At 42.8% G+C, this 25427-nt stretch overlaps 1 protein-coding gene across 4 annotated transcripts in view; it reads right to left on the bottom strand.

Moving 5' to 3' along the window:
• The window catches only part of UBA6 (ubiquitin like modifier activating enzyme 6), an 88755-nt gene that overhangs the window by 49652 nt on the left and 13676 nt on the right, over positions 1-25427 (bottom strand). For all 4 annotated transcript variants that reach the window (XM_061588048.1, XM_061588045.1, XM_061588047.1 and 1 more), the window contains exons 6-13: positions 24141-24252; positions 19561-19641; positions 15130-15252; positions 13886-14009; positions 13338-13441; positions 12448-12510; positions 4477-4553; positions 625-691 (exon numbers count right to left, since the gene is read on the bottom strand). In XM_061588048.1, the coding sequence (XP_061444032.1) occupies positions 625-691; positions 4477-4553; positions 12448-12510; positions 13338-13441; positions 13886-14009; positions 15130-15252; positions 19561-19641; positions 24141-24252 (751 nt within the window). The remainder of the gene's footprint in view (positions 1-624; positions 692-4476; positions 4554-12447; positions 12511-13337; positions 13442-13885; positions 14010-15129; positions 15253-19560; positions 19642-24140; positions 24253-25427) is intronic.

The raw sequence follows: 25427 nt of genomic DNA, 5'->3' as shown, positions 1-25427 counted from the left end.
CAGCCAAATCCAAACTCTCCCATCTTGGCAGATCTTGGGTTTGGACTGCACTGTAAAAAGTATATGAGTGATTTCTACGTTTCATACATTTTGAACATGAAACATTTACATACAATTGTGTATTTAGTCAATATTAATGTTTTCTACGTTTATAGTTTAAATTTACTGTTTTTTAAATTTAAAACAGTAAAAGCCATGTTCAGATTGGCACGTGCTATAGTCCCTCTTTTGAAGTACAAATACTCAACATAACGTATTCAGCTTAAGCACAGTTTTCTAGAGTAACAGTACTGAATGCTCACTGGATCGCTAAGTTGAAGCAACTATGGAAACCTGTATAGTGTTCTTGGGAGAGCTGAACAGCCTTATTCAAATTTCTTTATAGTTTGAGTGATAGTTTTTAACTGATGCAAAAGAAGGTATTGTAGTGCATTGCAAGATACTCACATGATGAAGATATAAACCTAAAACATATAAGAAAGCCAACAGTGACATACTACAGAGGAAAATGGAAATGAGGATTCTCTCATGATACTCAGTGCAACATTTAAATGCACTGTATTATATAAATACATGCATTACTGCAATCACAGTAAGTATATTAGACAGCACAGAATTACTCACTTTGCCTTCCAGTGTTTTGCTTAAGGACAGTGCTATCTTCAGCATCTCCTCAGCATCCTGAAGGCACCTACAGCCCAAACAAAAAGTATATGGAAGCTCAATACGGTACTTGAATGAAAGCTTGAAATACAATACTAAACCATGAATACCAACCATGTGTGCTACCACTTTTATAAGCTCCTGAAGAAAACAATACCCCTGGGGTATTGTTCACCTATGCATCGATGCTATCAATGAAAAAAATCTCTCCCTACCCATCCTGAAGAGCACAAAAATTGTTTTTAAAAGATATGTTTTAAATTTGTATTTTTGTTTTTAATGTTTTTAGTTGCTGTAAACCGCCCAGAGAGCTTCAGCTATGGGGGGTACACAAATACAATAAATAAATAAATAAATAAAAATTAACAATTCATGCAATTCCCAGTATTACACCTGTGTAACATGCAAGCCTGGAACCTGCCTGGTACATTTTATTTATTTGTATTTTACAGAACAGAATTGTCAAGAAATAGTGTTTGGCTGAGCATCTTGTCAAATATACATTTAAATATTTCTATTTAAAATTTGAAAATAGGAATTTAACAAATTAACAAAAAAGAATTCAAGCTTTAAAAACCAACATTCTTTCCTAGTGAATTTATGTTCTCCTTATAAACAAGAAGTCAATTCAATCTTGGGCCTGGGACAGAGACAAAGCCATTTCCTGGGAGGCTGGATCTTCCTCTGACCCTCAGATTTGGCAAACGCCACATAACAAGGTTACAAAGTCTATTATTACTAGACATGACTAGTCCAGTCCATCTGTAGAGACTATACAAACCAGAAAAAAGGTTCGCCTGTCAAGGACTTGTGTTACTATGCAAGGAGGCCAGAATGACCTATGTATGAAAAGAACAGAAATTCACTAGACAGAGAATGACAGTTTCTCCACGCAAAAGTCATAATTCAACATCAGGCTGTTCAAAGTTGTACATCCTAGGACAGAATAAATTTCCCCTATCTCCAAATCCTACAAAATCCTGGCAGACACTGTGCCCGAGTGCTTACTTGAAGACAAGCTAGAGAATGCTTGCTCAAGCTGAAGCTATCAAGCTGAAGGTAGTGCCTTTTGAAAGCTGTGAGCTAAGTCCCAGGTGGCAGCCTGGTATAGTTTTTTTATTTACTTATATGCTACTTTTAGGCTTCACACAACAAGTTTCTTGAGTGCAATCATTATCTCAGAAAGTGGTGAACTCAGCAATCTGAGTGAGCCTGATTATTTGTCAGGAACTGACAATGTGGAAGAAATATGGTCAAGGTAAACCATATTTATCCTCAGTCAGCTACAGAGTGTAGTTGCAGAAACTTGTAGCCCTAGAAAATTTAAAGCAGAAATAAAGAAGCAGGCTCCCTCCCATGTTGTCCATTTCCTTCAAAAGGCTTCACCTTGCTGTTACTACTTGACTATCATCTCCAAAATGGACGGAGCTCTGCTGCCATCACCACCTAGTTTAGAATGTTTAATTCTGCTCTCCAAACACCTGAGACCAAGGACTGCTCCCACCTTCCTCTGTAGCTTTTTAAAAGGGCTTGCTGTATTGCCGGTAATTCATTGTTCATTCTTTTATCTTTCAAAATTAATGTTCTATTTATTCTTGTTAATATGAAGCTGCTGAGTGAATTGTTTTTATACTACAACATTTTGAACAGTGATTGCTAATGCATATTTGTGGTTCTTGTTCTTGTCATGCTTTGTCGTGAACCCCTGTGAGAGCATCAGACATATGGCGAAGTGGAATACAAATAAAGTGACAATGATTGCTGGTGCAATCAATATAAAACAACTAGAGAGTGTCAAGGAATGCCACTCCAGCTCCTTGGGTGCAGACAAAGAAAAGCAGAAGGATGTTAGAACAAACTCTTTTGCCACACGAGAATAGCTTGTGATGCATAATACATCCAGTTGGAGCGTTACCATGTCACTGAGAGATCCAGAGCTCTTGTTCACTGACAGCACTTCAAGTTAAGATGGCAGCTATAACATCAGCACAGAAATGAAAGACAGGATCTTACAGCCAGGATAGCTAACATTGTGTCCTACAGATGGTGGTGAACTCCCAGCTCCCATCAGTCCCAGCTAGGATGGCCAATGGTCAGGGAGAATGGAAGCTATAGTCCAACAACATCTGGAGGGCACACAGGCTACCCCTATCTCAAGGAGTGAGGGCTTTCAAGCAGGTTCTCCCAAGGAAGCTGAAATAGCATTCAAAGAACCACAATGAGGCTCTATCAGGGGAGTCAGTGCATTTGCGATGTAAAATTAATGAGGCAATATGACAGGATGTGGTTTCCCACTGCTACCCTTCTAGTCTTTTTTCCCCAGCCTCTTGTCTTTTTGCATTTTATACTGTTGTTAATTGTACTTTTACGGGTGGGGTTGTACTTCTTACTGATATGCTTGCTTTTGATGTAAACGGCTTTGTCATTTGTGACCAAAAGAGGTATGCAAGAATGCAAAATCAAATAAATAATGCCCGAAAGCACTTAAATGTATGATTTAAGTATGTATAAGATCACAGGCTGAGACCCAAATTGTCTTCTAGAAACACTAAGGCACCAGAAGACATCACAAACTACCCCTGAGAATAGTGGGCTTGACCAAGTCCACCATTCTAGGAAAGTCTTCTATGTATTGTTATACATTCTAATACTGGAGTACTTCCATGGTGCCAGAAAGGAAAACTTGTGGGTGTTCTGCCTTGGTGGGAGAAGAGCAGGCCAAAGGAGGTAGCTTGTGTTCCCAGGACAAAGGCAAGGGCAGAGGAACTGGATATACTTGCCACCAAGACACTCCCATGAGCCATGGTTCTGATAAGACGTGATGCACAGGTTCCTTAGCAGGAATCTCCCTGCCCCAAAACAGGGAGGACAGCTGTTCTGCATGGTGCTAGGGATATGCCTGAGAGGCAGCTACCAAAGCTATGTGTTTCTCAGCCCATCCCTTCCAAGCTGGCCACAGAGATAATGAGGAGCAGGGAGAATTCAAGTTACCAGTTGGCTAATAAATGCTGTGGTTCTGCTGCCACTTGAAGATATGATAGAGAACAGGAACAGAGGGAGGGAGAAAGGACACACTGTCTATCCAAAGCATGAAGAAAACCAGATACCAGAGGAAGATCTCTTTTCCAAAGGAAGTGGCCTTGGTCTTATCTTCTGGTCCCAGGAGGTAGGACCTTACCCAATGTTCAATGACAGTTGCACAAAATATATTAATGAACACAAAGTGCTCACCTTTAGTGTTCATTAAAGCAGAAACCTTCACAAGAGCTGGTGTAGAATAGTGATTAAAGGACTGAGCTATGGGCCTAGAAATCCCTGGTCTGAAACTCATCTCTGCCATGAACTCACAAGGTGGTCTTAGTCAAGCCCCCTCTCTCTCTTTAGCCTCATTCAACCCCAAACACATAAACACCATACAGGGAAAATAGTACAGATTCATCTTACATTGCTGTTATAACCATGTGTGAAGCACAAGATACTCAGAAGTGCTATGTAAAGTATGTCATCATAATCATCATAGTCTATTCTCACTGAGCCAACAGCTGAAATTCCTTGTACAACTTGTACAACTGACATAACGAATTGATTCTCTGTCCATGACTCTCCCATGTAGCAGAGATAAGAAAAATCACACATTTAGAGAAGTTAAATCCCAGTGAAGTCAATCCTGAATTGGGCACAGGATTTCAACTCAATTAATTAAATGGCCTGATGAGTCATTATCAACTGCTATTGATACCAACCTCTTTAACAGTATTTACACTGTACTCACTAACTATAAAGTTTATGTAGCTTTTGAAACAGATGTATTACCCAATGTTTGGCATACGATCAAAACTTTCTTGAAACTGATTCAAGGCAAGCATGGCAATGTGAATTTGCAGAGGTGCCTGCAAAGAGAAGAAAACAGTGAATGATCCAAAACATACAAAGTAATCATGCAACCAGGAAGAATTCTGCCTAGTATATATTCCAATGAGTACCTATATTGATCTGTTGTAGCAAGAACAAGAGCCTTGTGACACTTCAAAGTCTATGACGTTTATTATGTCATACGTTTTCACCAATTAGAGGCCACTTTGTAAAGTGGCTGCATAAAGTGGACCATTGGTCTCACCTGAAGGGTGATTTTCCTATGAGTACGGACATCACAGCGGGTTTCAGCTCCACCTATCGTGCGAAGGCAAGAATGTCTTTGAAGTCAAGACTAGGGGCGTCAGGCCCCTCCCACTCTCCAGTTCATTCGCAGCGAGTCTAAGGAGAAATATCTAAAAATACAAGAACAAGGCCAACAGGCCTGGCAACAGGAAAATAACACAATAGTACCATGCATAGTAAAATGACTCCAACATAGCGGTATAACAGAACTAGAAGTCTTGACTTCACTCTTAAATTTAAATATAATAGCGTAACAGTAATATATAACACATTAGAAAATATATAGTCATCCTCCAACTGGGAGGGTCGTGATGTCCGTACTCATAGGAAAATCACCCTTCAGGTGAGACCAATGGTCCATTTTCCCTATGAGTCCGGCCATCACAGCGGGATGTACCACAGCAGCCCATACAGGGAGGGACCACCCACGTGTTAATCCTCATTAAGAACCTGTTGCAACACTCGTCTGCCGAAAGATGCGTCAGCAGAGGCATAACGATCAATTTTATAATGCCTTATAAACGAGTGTGGGGTAGACCAGACTGCAGCCCTACAAATATCGGCAACAGGAGCATTAGTGGCAAAAGCAGCCGAAGTGGCAGCTGACCTGGTAGAATGAGCCGTTATACTAGCTGGGACTGACAGCTTCAGAGACTCATATGCTAAAGTAATACATGCCCTTAACCAACGGGATAAAGTAGGATTGGAAACTTTATGCCCCATAGACCTTGGATGAAAGGATACAAACAGAGACTCCGTTCGTCGAATCTCTTGGGTCCTAGACAGGTAGGTCTTGAGAGCCCTCCGGACATCTAACGAATGCCAAGCCTTTTCAAGAGGATGGGTAGGATTCGGGCAAAAGGAAGACAAAACAATGTCCTGGTTGCAATGAAAAACTGAATCGACCTTGGGACGGAAGGAAGGATCAGTCTTCAGCACAACAGAGTCCTTATGGAAGACGCAGAGGTGTCAAGCAGAAGACAATGCGCCCAACTCCGAAACGCATCTGGCAGATGTGATTGCGATCAGAAACAAGACCTTGAAGAACAGTATACGTAGGGGCACAGTTCTGATGGGTTCAAACGGAGGGCGTTGCAAAGCCTGCAGAACTTTCGGCAAACTCTATGAGGGGAACCGATGGACAACAGCCGGAGAGCGTAGGGCGACTCCCCTCAAAAAACGTTTGATGAACGGATGTGAGGAAATATGATCTCCAGGAGAGGACACTGAGAGAATGGACGACAGAGTAGACGCATGTCGACGTAGAGTGTTGGGTCGAAGTCCCCTCATAAAGCCGCTATGGAGAAATTGGAGCACCTGATGCACAGTGGCCTGGGATGGATCATGGTGGTGGGACTGACACCACTTGGAGAAAGCCACCCAGGTATGTTGATAAATACGAGTGGTAGATGGTCTTCTCGAGGCCAAAATAATATCAATCACAGCGTCAGACAGTCCAGCTGACCTCAAATGTCTCTGTTCAAACGCCACGCTGTTAGATTGAGCCAAGTAGGGTCCTGGTGCAGTACTGGACCCTGGGATAGGAGGTCTGGCATTACTGGAAGTGTCCAAGGATCCATCATTGACATTGCCAGAAGATCTGAGAACCACGGTCGGCGTGGCCAAAATAGTGCTATCAGAACCAGCTGTGCCCTTTCAGTTCGCGCCTTCCTCAAGGTTTTGGCTAACAATGGTATGGGAGGAAAGGCGTACAATAGACCGTCTGGCCACGGTGTTGTCAGAGCATCCACTGCTTCTGCTGTTGAGTCCAGGTATCGGGCAAAGTACCTGGGAAGCTGGCAATTGTGACTGGAAGCAAACAGGTCGACTGAGAGGGCGCCGAACCGACACTGGAGGCGATGGAAAATGGCTGGATGAAGTTTCCATTCTCCCGGAAAGACCTGTTGTCTGCTGAGCCAGTCTGTTGTCACATTCCAAATCCCTCTGAGATGTTCTGCTTTCAGGGATTGTAGATGTTGTTCTGCCCAGACAAAGATGAGGGAGGCTAAGTCCTGCAGAGGACGAGACCTGGTGCCCCCCTGTCTGTTCAAATGTGATTTTACACACGTGTTGTCTGTTCGAATGAGCACATGATGCAAAGGGAACAGAGACTGAAAATGACATAGAGCTAAGTGGACAGCCTTTAGTTCCAGCCAGTTGATGCTTTGAGATTGCTCTGCGTTGGACCAAACCCCCTGAACGTACTGGGAGTTGCAGTGGGCTCCCCAACCTATGAGGCTGGCATCTGTGGTTACAACGGTTCTGCGGGGTTCTCTGAACGACGTGCCCTTGGAGAGGTGTTGAACCTTGGTCCACCAGCGGAAGGGGAGGCGCAGTGCGGGGCTCAAACGAACTTTGCGATGGTTGGAGCTGGCAATGTCTTTTTGAAAAGGCAACAGAATCCATTGAAGGGGCCGAGTGTGGGCTCGAGCCCATGGCACAATGTGGATTGTAGAGATAAACATCCCGAGCGCTCTGGCGAGAAGCATGACGTCTGCGGATGTTTGTTGCATCAGGGACCTTGCGATGCTTGTGATGGCAGTGATGCGATCTGGAGCCAAGAAGACCATTGCCTGCAGGGTGTCCAACATTGCCCCTAGATGTAGTAGGCGTTGGGTTGGTTGGAGATGGCTTTTGTCGAAGTTGACAAGCCAGCCGTAGGCCTGCAAAACATTGAGGGTGATCATTAAATGATGATGAGCCAGCTCTTCAGACTTGGACCGTATTAGCAGATCATCCAAATATGGGTAGATATGAACCCCTTGGGTCCGGAGGTAAGCCACTAGGATGAGTAGCACCTTGGTAAACACTCTTGGAGCAGAGGAGAGGCCGAATGGCATCGCTCTATATTTAAAGTGTTGGTGGCCAAAAGCAAACCGAAGAAACTTTCTGTGGGCTATGCAAATGGGCACATGGAGATACGCTTCCTTAAGGTCGATAGAAGCCAGGAAGTCTCCTTCATGCAGACTCTCCGTAATGGAATGGAGTGATTCCATTTTGAATCTACGATATGCTACAAAACAGTTGACAAACTTGAGGTCCAATACCGCCCTCCATGATAAATCTCGTTTTGGCACAGCAAATAGGAGGGAGTACACCCCTTCCGACCTCTCAGTTGTGGGAACTGGCTCTATCGCCGCTATGTCCAAGAGGTGGTGTATAGCTGTCTGCATGATGTTGTGCCTGGCTGGTGCCCTTGGGCAAGGAGACGGATGGAATCTGTCTGATGGGGTTGCCCAGAACTCTATGGTATAGCCATAAGTGAAAAGGTCCCTGATCCAGGAGACCGTAGTAAGGCGCAGCCATCGATCTCCAAAATTAAGTAATCTGCCACCTATGGGGAGGGCGTTAATACTACTTGAGTAGGCGGGGGCCTCCCTTATATGAGGACGATGAGTTGCCCCTGCGCCCTTGGTACTGACCTCTACCCTGGACAGGTTCAATCTGGCTGCTGAATCAGCTTGCCAGTGGCGAAGCCAGAGGGTGCGACGAGCGACTATTTGAGTCGTCATGGCTCGTGCCCCTAATTGAGTGGCATCCAAAGTGGCATCGGCCACAAAAGCTGCTGTCTTATGTAATTTCAATAGTGCTCTTCTGAGGGCGACAGGATCAGGGTTAGCGTCCTCTAGAAGGTCATCCAGCCACATCATAGATGCTCTGGAGAAGATGGAGGCTGAAGCGGAGGCACGCATGGCTAGGGCAGTGGCCTCGTGATTCTTGCGGAGGGCGAAGTCTATTCGTCGCTCAGTAGTGTCTTTTAGGTGGGATTCCCCTTCCCTGGGCAAAAGAGATCGTGAAACGAGGCGAGCGATTGGTTCATCTATGCCAGGGACATCTAACTTGGTGGCAAAGTCTGGGGCTAGGGCGTAAAGTCTGTCAGCCAGGTTCTTGAAGCGTCGAGCTTTGAGTGGATGAGCCCATTCTTCAGAGGCTAATTTGGCAATTGGGTCCAGCACCAGGATGTAGTGTTCAGCAGGTGCAGGGGATTTGAGGACCTTGGCCCCTTTGATAGCTGGGGCGGACGAAGTTGAAGGCGCAGTCTGGAGACCAAGGGTATTAAGTACCCTGCGTGCTAGCGGCTGATAGTCTGAGGTATTAAACAAGCGATACGATGTATCCTCCTCATGATCTGAATAGTCGCTCCAGTCGTCTCCTTCAACATGGTCAGTGAAAGTTGACTCCTCCGCATACAAGGCTTCGTCCGTACATCTGCCTCTGGCTACATCAAAGGGATCTGGTGAACAGGAAGAATGAGCTTCATGGCACGCACATTGGTCCATGTTGAGTGGAGGTATGGCAGGAACTTGTGGTAGTGACTGCATTTGGGTGAAAAATGCCAGCATGGCTTGAAGTTGGGAGAGGAAATCAGGAGACAGCTGCAGACCAGATGTGGCAGATGTGTGTGCCTGAGGAACTATTGGAACAGATGTTTGGGGCGGTAAACCGGAGGGAGGATCGTTAGGCGAACACTGAGCGGGAAAGCCAACAAACTCTTCCTCGTCAGAGGCAGCAGCAGGGGAATGGAGAATATCGCTTATGTGTGCCTGTGCTGTGGTGGTGGTTGGCACAGAGACATAACGTGGACGCTTTGGTTTACTATGGCTGGAAAGATGTTTTGTCTTAGCCAGTGCTTTGGCATGTCTGGTCTTAGTCGTGTTAGGATGTTGTGGCTTGGCTGATTGTGGCATGTCTGGCTGATCTGGCACCATATGGGTTGATGGCGATATGCCTGGCTGTTCTGCCATCTTATATTAACTTGGGTGCAGTACACTGCCACGGAGGGGGCAGGATGTAAAGACCCGAACTGGCACAGCGTACGACCACGGAGGGAGTAGAATACACTGGCAGATGGCGAAGTGCACTGCCACAGAGGGGGCAGGATGCACTGAGGTATCAGCGTTAATATAATATAGGCTGTTTTAGAGTTGGCACACTCAGATTAGTGCTGTAGGCTGGGTTTTAGGCTTGGTTCACGGCCCCAGAGGGGGCAGGATATGCAATATAAATCAGGTTTAGTACAAGTCAGCCACTAAAAGTAAAGCTCCAGCCTTGATAATATAATCCAGCCCACTAGGATTGGAGCTCCAGCCTTGATAATACAATCCAGCCCACTAGGATTGGAGCTCCAGCCTTGATAATACAATCCAGCCCACTAGGATTGGAGCTCCAGCCTTGATAATACAATCCAGCCCACTAGGATTGGAGCTCCAGCCTTGATAATATAATCCAGCCACTAGGATTAAAGCTCCAGCCTTGATAATACAATCCAGCCCACTAGGATTGGAGCTCCAGCCTTGATAATATAATCCAGCCACTAGGATTACAGCCACAGTAAAATTGTGTGTAAATCAGCCCTGTGTAAGTCTGTCTGCAGCACGTATACAACACACATACGGATAGATAGCCTGCAGGGGAGGTATCCGATGGTTAATAAGGGTAACAAAAAAGGTGGGAAATTTGAATTAAAAAAATGGCGCCCGGAAAAAAAGAGCGGGAAAAAATGGCGGAGAGAGAAGAAGCAATGGCGGCCGTCTGGAAGCGAACTGGGGGAAGGGCTGCCCAGCACAGTCTCGCAGGAGGAACCGCGGGGCCGAAAACCGCACTAGCGGCTCTAAAAAACCCCCAGGAGGGAAAAGCGGCAGCTGCCGCAGAGAGAGCCGCCGTCGCCGTTTGCAAAGCCCTTCGCAGTGGGAAATTAAAGCCACGTAGCGAGGGTGAGCTGAGGTAAAAGGTAAAACTCAGGTAAAGGCACTAATGAAGTAGCCGCAGCCACAGGTTTCAGTGGGGAGAGAACGGACCCGGGCAGGCTAAAACGAGTGACGGGGTAACGGTGGGAGCCGCAGCCGCAAGCTCCCGCTGAGATCGGAAGAGCCGCAGCCGCGGCAACAGAGCCGGGGGGGGGGGGGAAGCTCAAAAACGGTCAAAAACAAAGAGAACCGCAGCCGCGGTCTCTGAGGGAGCCCCCAGACAATGGATGCAACAGAGCCGGGGGGGGATCTCAAAAATGGCCAAAAACAAGAGAACCGCAGCCGCGGTCTCAGAGGGAGCCCCCAGTCAAGGAAGGAAAGTAAATTGAAATGAATAGCTCAGGATTGGGAAAAGAGCGAAGAGAGCCGCAGCCGCGGTCTCTGTGGGGACCCTCAGTGAGCTAAACACAAAACAGAAAAAGGATTTGAAGACAAATACACAAACAAATATGAGAGACTTAGCTAAATGCTACGCTAGAATTCCAATCTTGTTCGTACGAAGGCAAGAATGAACTGGGGAGTGGGAGGGGCCTGACGCCCCTAGTCTTGACTTCAAAGACATTCTTGCCTTCGCACGATAGGTGGAGCTGAAACCCGCTGTGATGGCCGGACTCATAGGGAAAATGGTATACCTTGAAGCACGCACACATCTGACAAAATGGACTCTAGTTTAGAAAAACTAGTATCATAATAAATCTATTGATCTTGAATGTGCCACAAGACACTTGGTTGGTTTTGCCAAGTATGTTTTCTCTGAAGATACTGATAAGCCTTAGCAATCTTGCAGAATCTATTATTTACTGTCCTCATAAACAAGGGTAATATTTCTGCTTTATGGCTTCTCCTTATTTTAAAATACATTTGGAAAAAAAGACAGAAATATTTGCCAAACTCTGTGAAGGGTGGTCATATCCTTTCAGCAAGCAGTTCAGTATTGTTAACTGAACAAGCAAGTTAGTTTTTTAAAAAAATATATCATGAGCATGGCTAAAGAAAACTACAATGGGTATGACTGCACTCTTTATTTACTTTGGAATAAATCTCTGAACTCTGAAACTTACTTCCAAAGTAAACAGGTTCAGCTGCAAGTCTCTTTTAAGATTTCCCTCCATATTTTCCACAAAGAAAAAAAACCATAAACTGGTATTATAACTCTAATGTACACGGCAAATGTCACAATGAAAAACAGTTCTCTGCATATTCCTTTTAACATAACCACATTCAGTCTCAACAGGATTAGATTTCAGTGCATGGTTTGAGGGCAATGCATCTCAACTTGTTGAGCTATGCACAAGCCTTGTGTTTGTATGTGCTATCTATCCTCAGTGCAGTACAATTTAAGACTTCCTGGATTAATTGACCATAGTTTCACTATACTCCCATCCTAGGAAACTACAGTTTATCAGGTTCAGAGCCAGCCAGGATCCAAAACAATGTTTATGAAGCTTAGAACCAGGCAGGATATGAAACCCATAGTTGCCCAATTTGGGAATAACAGGAAACTATGGTTAATTAACCCAGGGAGTCTCCAATCATAGCATGCTGAGAAGAGGAGAGAGGATGGACGACATTAATATCTTAATAAGCAGAAATAGATTATGTCCAACCTGGCCTATATCTCATTTTTATACCAAGCAGAAATTTAAAAATAATTACATCCAAGCTCCACAGATTGGTTTGAAGGTGCCCAGTAACAGTTCCAACATGTTCTGAAGCTAAATAGATGCAAGCATGCCCAGTACCCTGATACAAGACTACCTGAGCACGCCACACACAGTGCTTTGCCCCCTTTGAGGGAAAGGCATAATACAAATGGCCTATAGCATTTTTTTTTAATTGAAGTGATAATTGCTATATTAAAAACGCCAAGAAAAATAACCTCAGGCTTGCTGAAGTCTGCAACAAGGCATGTTGGGTTAATCAATTGCTTCCCCAGCTGTTCCTAGAAGGAAAAAAAGATCAATTTGCATACACTTTCAAAGAAACAGAACTAAAGAAAGTACATATAAGCAAGCTTAATTAAAATTTCCCACATCTTTCCAGACTTAGCTTGCAAACTTTAGCAAGGAGAAGCAATAGGGTCTTATCAGTCATCATGCTAAGCTTCAGAGGCCCTTGGGGCTCCCATACTTGGGATGATTCTCTGCATTATTGGCTGGAATACATCCATGTTGCATTGCACTGCACATCTAAGGTTCTAAGAGCACCTCCAAAGTCCCCAAATGAGGGGACACAGAACTGTTCCTGACCTTGTGCTGTGCTTTACAAGCACCCTGTGGCAAAGGTTAAGCAAAAATGTGTAGATCCATGCCTTGATCAAAGGGATTCATGCACCTCCCAAGCTCAGCACAATGTCAAACCAAGGGAAAAGAACTGTCCCTGTAATTATGCATCTGAGGTGTTGCAAACCTCTCTGAAGTACAGCACAACTGTAGTGACACTCCTCCTGTACTCTCTCTGCAACTCAAGAACATGAAGAAGGTAAGATCTTGCTATGACCACCAGAGAAAATGAGGGACACTCACCATGGTGAGGGCACTAAGTGAATTTATGTATCCCTAGATTTTATGTTCTAAACACATCAGATATTTCAACAGAACCTAAGATAAGCCTGGCCCTTTTAAGAACAGGCAAGCACTTCTTATGGAGCAAGGCTAAGATTGTTATTCATAAAGTCAGAATTCTGGCCAAAGCTTCACTTCAATGGGTCTATGGAAGTCAAAATAGATGCAAACATTGTTAACTATTGTCTTTATGCCAGACACTTACAAAATGGAATATTTTAGGTGTCTTTACTTGGATGGCTATGCCACCATGTAAGTAAGGTTCCGTATCTGCAGTATTCCCAATGCTAAAAGAATAAGGTGATACCACTGGAAGAGAGGAGAGAGAAAGTTTAAATGACTTTTAACAAAGTTAAATGAAATAAAACTATGAAAAGAGAAGCAAAAACACTTTGATTTTAAACAACATCTATAAATACAATAGACTTTCAAAGAGTTAACGCATAATTTATTTTATTCCTGCAAGTCATGAGGAGGAACTTAGCAAGGTGCTGAAGCTCTGCTCTGCAACTATTTAACACCTTATTTAATCCTCCTTCTAGCTTTAGGATTTGATGTAGGCATTCTTACAGACAGTTTCAAGCCAATCTGTGCAGCATGTCTCTGAGCTGTTGAGCATCAACACTGTGAAGTGGTGGCAGCGCAGTTAGTGCTGCACACACAACAGAACAACGTGAAAGGAAATTGCATTTCCATCAGTTTCTAAAGAGATGTCTGCACATAAGCAGGAAACCTATACAAAACATGGCTTACCAGTTATTTGATGAGTAGATCCATTTAAACACTGCATTCCATTAATTTCCCGGAAAGTTACGAACTGTCCTGTTTCAAGCTTATGAGGATTATTATCAAGGCAAGTGATGATACCAGGATTGGACTGAAATTGTAAGGGAAGAATTCATTGCAAGTAATACCCACAATGATTCTAATTCAATAGCTTTTGTATACATAACTGATTGCCGCTCTGGGCTCCTACTGGGAAGAAGGACGGGATATAGATCAAATAAATAACTGACATAACTTCTAGCTCTTCACACCACTCTTTCTAAAACCAAACACAATGCATACAATCAAGCCAATACTGAGTGTCTTCACAGACTGTGTTTTGATTTTGCTTGTAATGACTGTTGTGAAAACACACTACAGAACAAAGAAAATATCCTGCTAACTCTCCAGGGAACAGAAACTAATGACCGGGTCTCCATTGCTGAGAATGTTGGCAACCATCTCCTTAGCCTGAATATACTTCTATAAAGGAATCCGTTGCCAGCAAAAATTAAACCATGCATGGAGCAGAACTTACATATTTATTTTTATTTCTTAAAATATTTATAACTCCTCTTTCAAATAAGCAATGAATCACAAAAAAACACAGAAACAAAATAAAACAGACAACCATAAAGTGGCAAGGTAGAGCAATAAAAACATCAAGTAAAGACAACTGGGTTTGATCTAGAGGTGCATGTTCCTAAATTTAAGGAAGGCAACCTGCTTCACAGTAATTCACCAACTAATTCTTGTAGGCATTCTGATGGTGATCATGCACTGGATTGCTAGCAGCGTCAGATGAAGATTCTCAACTGAAATGTTTCTATTTTTTTAAGTGTTTTAATTTTATCATCTGACATAAATACATAACATAGATATGTAAGGTTCATTTTCTTGGCTCAAACAACACACAGACCCAAATGAAAATCATTACCATTGCAGCATGAATGCTGCCAAACGTTTACTTCTGTGGCTAAGTCCAAGGTGTCAACAGCAGCATCTTTGGTTTTCAAAAAGATCTGACACTTTTAAGTTATATTTAAAGAAAGGGCAATTCTCCTTTCTTCAGCACTTAAAGATGTAACAATCTCAGACAACAAATCCAAGCCTGAGATAGTCTTTATTATATTAGCACCAAGTCTTTATTAGTTAGCCAAAGGCCATCAATTACTTTATTACAATGAAACTAAAAGTGGGAAGGACATCTGAGACTGACACTTTGTCCTCACCTGAGATATGTTTGAAATGAAGATTTCTTTTGGTTCTTCTCCTGTGGTGTCCAGGACTTCAAATTCATCACCAAAGTCACAAAACAGACGTGCCCATATCCCATGCACATCTGCACTTATAAACTGTAAGAAATTTAAATAAGTTAAATAAATTTCACAACCTTCATCTAAATATTTGTTGCCAATTCAAGCTAAGAGAAAATGTAAGGGGACACTCTCAATAACTACCAAACAATTCCGTTCCCAAACATTTGTTTGATTGTTCAAGTGTAGTTTCCTGTGGAGGAACCTCTATCTCACACAGATACTCAAGTATATATTTGAAATCATGTAGTCTGGATGCAGTTCTCTCGTCCTTGTAATTGCATGAGGTTTGAAAATCTTATTTGCTGTCTCTTGATGATTCAAACACTAACTAATCCTTTCTTTCACTGACTAAAAAGCTCTTTTGCCCATCTTAATTGGATCAGTTTTTGATGCCAGATTTTAAAAAATGGGCAGTTCAAAAGGAAAGATTATCTTTGTCTAGAAAGCTTTCAGTTGGTGCAAATTAACCATGGAGTAGACCTTCTTTTGTCTCAGAAGAACATATAGTTCTCTCTATTTTAACAAAAAGACTTTTGGAAAACAATGTAAACTTTGGAGAAGCCTGCTGTCATTACATCAGCTACACGGAGTAAAATGAAGGCCAACTTGCCTGAGCAATCTCATCTTTTCTACTTTATGTATTTTGTCATTTAGACGCTTCCTTTACTTTTAAATACCATATAAATTCTGGTTTTCCTTCTGGGAGGAAGGGTGGGAATTTTTTTAAAAAAATGTATAATATTTCTTTTGGTTTCTTCCCTAACAGATCTGGCCAGCATATCACCTGGTGTGGTCCCCAGATAATATGGGGAACCTTTCTGTAAAAATATTTTAATCCAGCATTCCAGCTGCTTGATGAAAGCTAGCCCTTGCCAGTCATTCAAGGTTCATGTGGGAGGAGGCACCCAGGTTCTGAGCCACTTAGGGCTCAATAATAAAGGTTAAAATCAGCTAGTTGAACTCAGCTCAGAAACTGATTTCGAGTGTTGTTATTTTAAAACTGGTGAGATCTGCTGATTAGGCATGTGAACATTCTAGCTGGTGTATTTTGTATTAACTGTAGCTTCCAACCAAAGCAGTCCCAAACAACATTTTGCAACAATCCAAAGATGTTACCAGAGCACTGATTAATTGTAGGCAGGCTCTCTCTATCCAGGAGAGGTTGCAGCCAACAGACCAGTCTCAGGGGTGAAAGACACGTCATGCCATACAGGCCACTGGGGTCTCCAAAGACAAAGCCGGATCTAGAAGCAGCCCCAGATAGTAAACCTGAACTTACAAAGGGCATGCCACCCTGTTCAGAAGAGGATGAAACCACCTCTCTGGTCAGACAAACCACCCGCCAACAGCACCTCCGTTTTGTCTGGATTGACCTGTTTTTACTAGCTCCCAGCCAACTGATGACCAAATCCAGATAGCAGTTCAGCACTTTCACAGCTTCACCTGATTTTGATGAAAAGGAAGGGTATCAGCAGCACACTGATTTTATTTATTTATTTATTTATTATTTGATTTATATCCTGCCCTTCCTCCCAGCAGGAGCCCTCACCTCACTTCAAATCCCCAAATGACCTCATCAAGTGGTTTCATGTAAATGTGAAAAAACATGTCAGACAAAATAAAGGGCCCTGCAGAACACCGTAGCGTAACTGCCTTGGAGCAATCCCTAGCCACCTTCTAGAAATGGCACCCTAATCACATCATCAGAGTGGAACTCCTGAAACACAGTCCTCCCGCCATCCCCATCCATAACAGAGCACTGGTCCAGAACAATACTATGGTCAGTGGTGTCAAACACTGCGGAAGGGTCCAGGAGAATCAACAGCCACACTCACTGTTTCTCTCCTAACAAAGTGCAAGCTGTGTCTTGCTGAACTCAAACACAAACTCTGGCAAAAGAAATGCAAGAAGACAATAAGGGATGCTAAAAAAGAATTTGAGGAGCACATTGCTAAGAACATAAAAACCAACAACAAAAAATTCTATAAATACATTCAAAGCAGGAGACCATCTAGGGAGACAATTGGACCCTTGGATGATAAGGGAGTCAAAGGTGTACTAAAGAACGATAAGGAGATTGCAGAGAAGCTAAATGAATTCTTTGCATCTGTCTTCACAGTGGAAGATATAGGGCAGATCCCTGAACCTGAACTAACATTTGCAGGAAGGGATTCTGAGGAACTGAGACAAATAGTGGTAACGAGAGAGGAAGTTCTAAGCTTAATGGACAATATAAAAACTGACAAATCACTGGGCCCGGATGGCATCCACCCGAGAGTTCTCAAAGAACTCAAATGTGAAATTGCTGATCTGCTAACTAAAATATGTAACTTGTCCCTCGGGTCCTCCTCCGTGCCTGAGGACTGGAAAGTGGCAAATGTAACGCCAATCTTCAAAAAGGGATCCAGAGGGGAGCCCGGAAATTACAGGCCAGTTAGCTTAACTTCTGTCCCTGGAAAACTGGTAGAAAGTATGATTAAAGCTAGATTAACTAAGCACATAGAAGAACAAGCCTTGCTGAAGCAGAGCCAGCATGGCTTCTGCAAGGGAAAGTCCTGTCTCAGTAACCTATTAGAATTCTCTGAGAGTGTCAACAAGCATATAGATAGAGGTGATCCAGTGGACATAGTGTACTTAGACTTTCAAAAAGCGTTTGACAAGGTACCTCACCAAAGGCTTCTGAGGAAGCTTAGCAGTCATGGAATAAGAGGAGAGGTCCTCTTGTGGATAAGGAATTGGTTAAGAAGCAGAAAGCAGAGAGTAGGAATAAACGGACAGTTCTCCCAATGGAGGGCTGTAGAAAGTGGAGTCCCTCAAGGATCGGTATTGGGACTTGTACTTTTCAACTTGTTCATTAATGACCTAGAATTAGGAGTGAGCAGTGAAGTGGCCAAGTTTGCTGATGACACTAAATTGTTCAGGGTTGTTAAAACAAAAAGGGATTGCGAAGAGCTCCAAAAAGATCTCTCCAAACTGAGTGAATGGGCAGAAAAATGGCAAATGCAATTCAATATAAACAAGTGTAAAATTATGCATATTGGAGCAAAAAATCTGAATTTCACATATACGCTCATGGGGTCTGAACTGGCGGTGACTGACCAGGAGAGAGAACTCGGGGCTGTAGAGGACAGCACGATGAAAATGTCAACCCAGTGTGTGGCAGCTGTGAAAAAGGCAAATTCCATGCTAGCGATAATTAGGAAAGGTATTGAAAATAAAATAGCCGATATCATAATGCCGTTGTATAAATCTATGGTGCGGCCGCATTTGGAATACTGTGTACAGTTCTGGTCGCCTCATCTCAAAAAGGATATTATAGAGTTGGAAAAGGTTCAGAAGAGGGCAACCAGAATGATCAAGGGGATGGAGCGACTCCCTTACGAGAAAAGGTTGCAGCATTTGGGGCTTTTTAGTTTAGAGAAAAGGCGGGTCAGAGGAGACATGATAGAAGTGTATAAAATTATGCATGGCATTGAGAAAGTGGATAGAGAAAAGTTCTTCTCCCTCTCTCATAATACTAGAACTCGTGGACATTCAAAGAAGCTGAATGTTGGAAGATTCAGGACAGACAAAAGGAAGTACTTCTTTACTCAGCGCATAGTTAAACTATGGAATTTGCTCCCACAAGATGCAGTAATGGCCACCAGCTTCGACGGCTTTAAAAGAAGATTACACAAATTCATGGAGGACAGGGCTATCAATGGCTACTAGCCGTGATGGCTGTGCTCTGCCACCCTAGTCAGAGGCAGCATGCTTCTGAAAACCAGTTGCCGGAAGCCTCAGGAGGGGAGAGTGTTCTTGCACTCGGGTCCTGCTTGCGGGCTTCCCCCAGGCACCTGGTTGGCCACTGTGAGAACAGGATGCTGGACTAGATGGGCCACTGGCCTGATCCAGCAGGCTCTTCTTATGTTCTTATGTTCTTTAACTCCAGCCTATTTTAATTCAGTTTCAGATTTGGTTGATACCAATAATCTACGAGTGTTTGAGTTTTCTGTCCTCTAAGTGCTTGATGCTTGGATTCCATATGCTTTCACACATGTGCCTAGAAACTCTCCTAATACCCGCCGTTTTTTTCTAGCTACTCATTTCTACTAAACTCTGGAGGGTTCCAACCTCTGGAAGGAGATCAAGTTACAAGCTCTTCTTTGGGCATTTGGAACCAGCATATGCCTAGGAACCAAATGAGGAACAGCACTAAAAGTTAATCTTGCATGGAAATAATTTAGTCTTGCATTTAGTGCATGAGCAATAAAAAGTTTTAACAGATGAGAAAAAATTCTCAAAAAGAATAAACATGGAAAAATGTTAGCCAATATATTATTATTTTTTACTGTTCAGCATTACCTTAATAGGTGGGTGTTGCGCATGGCAAAACTCATTTATCTTCTTCTGTAGTGACAGCTTCATCTCAGTTACTATGACACACTATTGAAAGAAAAGTTCCACAGATAAATCCTAAATTATCATAGGCAGATTACAGATTATTATAAACCTTCTTGCCAAATATCCCAGTTTCTTCAGTTTGTAAACTATATAGCCATACCCAGCTAAGAAGGATTTAGATGTTTCTGACATTAAACTATCACAATAGGAACAGCTATTACAAAACTTCAGATGAACAAGCCTAAAATTTATGCTTTTTGAAGAACTATGAAACAGATATACAATCTTTTCAAAACATTCATGCTTTCTATTATAAAAGGAATATGCCCATTTATGTGTCAGGCCATATCATTGAAACTCCCTCCTGTGGTTCTCTACCTTATCCTCTTATTTCCTCTCTTACATAATTGCCTCTTGGACTTCTTATCCCTCTACCTATTCCATCTCTCTGATTTCATTACCCGATTGATTTCTTTTATTTTTGTCACTGACCAGCTCATGTAAAATACAAAACTTAAAATCCAAAGCAATATAAAATACAATACAATATAGTGCAATGTGAAATAAATATAATATAGTATAATATAGAAGCACTCAGATCCCAGTGCAGAAACCTTGGTAAAAATAAAAATAAAAAAATATCATCAGTCTACAGCAGGCTGCACAGAAACTAGCCACTTAAACAGTAACCTGGGAATTCTGATTTGACAGAAGACGGGATAAGCAAAATTCATCAGATTTGCCAGGAATTTTTTGTAACACTGAGGTAATAAAAGTAAGTTGGATATCACAATAAAGGTACAATATAATAGCACGTGTCTGTTTTCAGTTCTCCCATTTTGCAAGGACATACTCATGGTAAATAACCCTCCTGAATCTTCCTTCCAAAAGCGTGGATGGCAGAACTTTGAGTCTAGCTAATATGAATGAATGCTTTTCTGAATTTAGGGATAGTCAAGTTTGCCAAATAATTTGCAGGTGCAAATGCCCACCCATTATCCTAAAGTCAGGACATAATGCATCCATACTTAAGTGATTTTGCAGTCCTATATCCCAAATTCGCTGTTGGTTAGTAACTTTAGCTTTGGTATAGCCAAGAAGTAAAAGAGCACTAGGAGTGAAACCAAGATTTCTCATACAGTGCCCTTTTCCATTTTATCTGAAAGACATCAGAGTCAGTGGAGCCAGTCCCACAGGGAAGAAAATCAACAAAAAAATTATCTTATGCACCCACGCATGGGCCTCTACAGAAATTTGACCCACCTCTAACTGCAAGATTGGGCAAACAGCTCAGGACTCCAAATACAGCTCTCAGAAATTTAGTTGTATGGCTTCAAAAGGGGCATAGTTGTCATAAGCACATAACTGAGAACCATACAACATCTGGACTAAAACCTTAGCTGTAATGCACTGGCTCCCTTTGGTGTAAAAGAAGCAAAGCACTGCCTTTGCATTCCTCTGAGCATTCACTATAGCATTTCTTATTTGTGTTATTTGTGACCTGATGTCACAGTGGGAGCCTGCCAGTGAATTAACAAGCAGTCAGATGCCAAACCCCATGGCTGCATAACTGAAGCCCAAGACAGGCAAGAAATGTCAAGTTCCTTCTGACTGCCACTGACTCTGCTGCTCTGATGTCACAGAGGGTCTTGCAAGCCTAGAGACAAATAGCTGCCTGCTTTGAAATCAATAGGATTTACTTCTGAGTAGACATGCATAGAATTACACTTTATACATAGCATAAATACAAAATGTAAATACTTTTGGTTTGTATTTCCAACTTATGAAGCACTCAATAAAAACTAATGAAGACATTAAGACAATTTATACAAACAGACCCTCAAAACAGGCCAAATCAGCATCAGCCATAAAAAAGAGGCAGATTTCCTCTCCTACTTTTCTTAGCCTTGGTATCTCTCCTCCTGAGACAGATGCTCTGTTTGCTCTCCTCAGCACCGTGTCAACCAAGGTGCAGCTGAAGTAACTGAAACAGCTACCATTGTGCAGGCCATGATGCAATGAGAATGTCTTGAACACAGAGGCACTGCTGGATCTCCTCAGCCGTCTCTACAGCAAGTTCAGTCTCAACTTGACAATCTGAAGAATGATTGTCTCTGACTTCCTGTCCAGTTCAGAGCGAGAGCCACCAGTCGGAGACGAGGGTGCAATCAATTCTTGTTTTATTAAAGTAATGGATACATCAAAGGCTGTGTGCCTCGTAGAAACCCCTATGCTAACTCACTACAATCCCTAACTGCACTCTCGACATGCTCTGCAACTTGTGAGGAAAGTTGACTCAGAGCCCACTTCCGGGCACGGTAGCCTCAAATAGGAGAGGTCTTGGGGTGTAACCTCTCACTCCATCACACACACGCCTCCTTCTGCCCTGTCTGCTTCTCCCGACGTCGTGAGCACAGTGAGGGGGGGCGAGCCTCCGAGGGCTCATCGGAAAGCACAGGTTCCTGATCGGCAGGCGGGAGAGCGGAGGGCGGGGAAGCGTCGGTCGTTTTTAAGATACTGCTTGGTGAAGGAGGAGTGTCTGCTCTCTCAGGAGCATCCCCCAACAGTCCCGTGGGAGTGCTGAGGGGCTGAGCGCTCTCCCATTGAGGGGCAGGACCAGCCATGGGAAATGGCAGGGCGGGCGACTCTCTCTCTTCCCCAAGGTCAGGGTTAGACTCAACAACAGCTGGATCATCCATGCTCCCTAACGGCTGAGGCTTCTGAAACTCGTGCCTTCCCCCTCCTTCCTCGGGAAGGAGGCTGGGTCTGTCACCCCTGGGCTCAACACTTCCTCAGATAGAGAACTGGGGATGAAGGAAGACAGGCAGGGCATGGCAAGGATGGCTGTGCTGAAGACAGCTTGATATAACCATCCAGTACTACTCTGTATACACTTAATCTGGGAGTAAGTCCCATTGGACTCAATGGGATGCATTTCTAAATAGACATGAATAGAATTAGGCTCCAAATCTATTAAAGTACAGAAAGTTCTCTGTTATGTTTCTCTAAATTAGCCACCTTCTTTCTCTCTGGCACAACAAAAATCTTTGCTTGTGTTTATATAATATAGTCTTGGACTCCACAATTGGTATTTATTGATCGCAAGCTGAATATGAGCCAACAGTGTGATGTGGCTGCAAAAAAGGCAAAAGCTATTTTAGGCTGTGTTAACAGAAGTATAGTTTCCAAGTCGTGTGAAGCATTAGTTCCCCTCTATTCAACACTGGTTAGGCCTCATTTTGAATACTACATCCAGTTCTGGACACTGCACTTTAAGAAGGATGCAGACAAACTGAAACAAGTTCAGAGAAGGGCAACAAGGATGGTCAGGGGACTAGAAACAAAGCCCTATGAGGACAGACTGAAAGAACTGGGCATGTTCAGCCTTGAGAAGAGAAGACTGATATCATTTTTCAAGTACTTAAAGGCCGGGATCTCTTCTCGATTGTCCCAGAGTGCAGGACACGGAATAAAGGGCTCAAGTTGCAGAAAGCCAGATTTCAATTGAACATCAGGAAAAACTTCCTAACTGTTAGAGTAGTATAATAAAGGAACCAATTACCTAGGGAGGTGGTGGGCTCTCCAACACTGGAGGCATTCAAGAGGCAGCTGGACAGCCATCTGTCGGGCATGCTTTGATTTGGATTCCTGCATTAAGCAGGGGGTTGGACTCGATGGCTTTATAGGCCCCTTCCGACTCTATGATTCTACTAATAAGACAGCAAAGAAAGTAGTTTGTTCTAATTTCTTTGGCTTTCTGGAGGTCCTGGGGGAGGAGAAAACATTGTGAAGCATTTGTCCCTTCACAGGAATTGACTTAGAAGGGGTTTGGGGGTAATAATGAATGTGGTTAATTAACTGAAGGAGTTTGGAGGATTCTAGGTGGGAAATATATTGGGAGGTAAATTAATTCATTAGTATATTATTTGGGATGAGGTACAAATTAACTGAAAAAAATTATTTAAGAGTAATCTGGCTGAATTATTAATAGGAAGTAAAATTTATTGAGCTGTAATTGATTTTGACAGGAAATTAAGTTTTCCTTCAGTAAAACTGGTGTTTTGTTACAGTAGCAAATACGAGATATATGTTGGTGTTTGGGGCACAGATCCAAATCTATACTGGGTTTGTGATCTTGGGCAACTCACTTATTTCTATTTAATCTAGCAGTCTGTAGCAGTGACCATTAAAACCATCTTGCTTTTTCTAATTGCCTTCAAAGTACACCCAAAAGTGATAGAATGATCACACTTCTCCTCTTCCACCCAAGTACTCTGGAAGGTGGGAAAGGGGCTGATTCTCACTTAGTCCTGGGCTTGCAGATACTTGGAAGAAGCAAGAGGGATTGTCTTAAGTACCTTCAAATCCCAGTCACACAAAGGTGAGATAGTGAGTCAATCGCTCCCGCAAGTACTTGCAAAAGGACTTTGGGAAGGGGAGGCAAAGCAGCAGGAATGGTCACAAGTGATGTCTAGCTACCAAGGTCAGCCAAAATCTGACCCCTGGAAAGTGAACAGATGTTTCAAACACATGTCAAATACCTGGTACTGTCTGAGGAAAGAGATGTCTGTAACTTCATTTAAAGGGGCAGTTGATGACATCACCTGGACATATGGGTTCAGCTCTGCAACGTGGTGAAGTGATGCCTCAGCTCTGAAATACATTTTCCAGTTATTAATAGGCTAAACTTAAAAGCTCAACCTTTTCAATACAGGGCCAAATGTTACTAGACCATCTGCTGATATATATAAAGCCAATCATTATTACTACACCAACTGTCTAGGGGTTAAAAAGAAGAACTCGTAATTACACTAATTCAGAAAACGTCCCTGTCTGGTCAAGATGTTACTTATACAGACAACCAGCTATTTAGATGATTGTATCAACTCAGTAAAACATGGTCCACATTTCAGAAGTATGAAATGATCGTGACAAGTCTAATAATGTTACCCTAGTACCCTCCAGAAGTTGTTGAACTACAACTCCCATTATCCTTATCATTGGGCATCCTGGTCTAATTTAACCAACATTAGCTGGTGAAGCCAAGCCTTTTGCTAAGTGACTTGCTTCTGACTCAACTTTACCTATAATGAAGGTCAAGTTAAAACACAACACTCTTCGCAAAAGATCTTTGCAAAACGTAACAAATTTCACTGATTATCATTTTAATTGCAGATTTTACACAGAACTATTTAAAATTGTTTTAGTCAGATTTGTCCCTCTGAAAGCTCTTCCATGCTATAAATCAGGTAATGGCATTATTTACTGAAGAAGAAATATTTCATTGATGAAATTATAGATATTGCAGAAGATTTCCACTGCTATTTTTTTTACAGAAATTTTTCCAATTTTAGAAATGCATTTTTCATTGAGTTACAGTAGGGCCCCGCTAATACGGCAGGTTAGGGACCAGGCCCCTGCCGTAAAGCGGAAATCGCCATAAAGCAGGGCCCCATAGACTATAATGGGCCGTGTCGCGCAAAAATGATGTCAAAATGACGTCAAAATGGCGCGCAACGGAAAGAAACCCGCCGTATTAGCGGAACAAGCGCTGTAAGAGCGGGGCCTTTCCTTAATTGAAAACTGCCGCATGAACAAAGCGCCATAAAGCGGAACGCCGTAAAGCGGGGCCCTACTGTAATTAGAGTACAATTCTATAACACAAATTTTTCAACTGAAGGGTAAGATTGATGAACCTGTGGCTCTGCAAGATGTTGGACTAGAGCCCCCTGATCATTGGCCATGCTGAAGCATATCATTCTGTCAAATAATGTTTAAAATACACATAATTTTAACACATTTAGTTCAGTTTGTGTTTTAAATACTTG

Source organism: Rhineura floridana, chromosome 11 (genome assembly GCF_030035675.1).
Source record: "Rhineura floridana isolate rRhiFlo1 chromosome 11, rRhiFlo1.hap2, whole genome shotgun sequence".
NCBI classification, from domain to species: domain Eukaryota; kingdom Metazoa; phylum Chordata; class Lepidosauria; order Squamata; family Rhineuridae; genus Rhineura; species Rhineura floridana.
The sequence above is the reverse complement of the archived record's forward strand: the minus strand, read 5'-3'. Positions and strand labels throughout refer to the sequence as shown.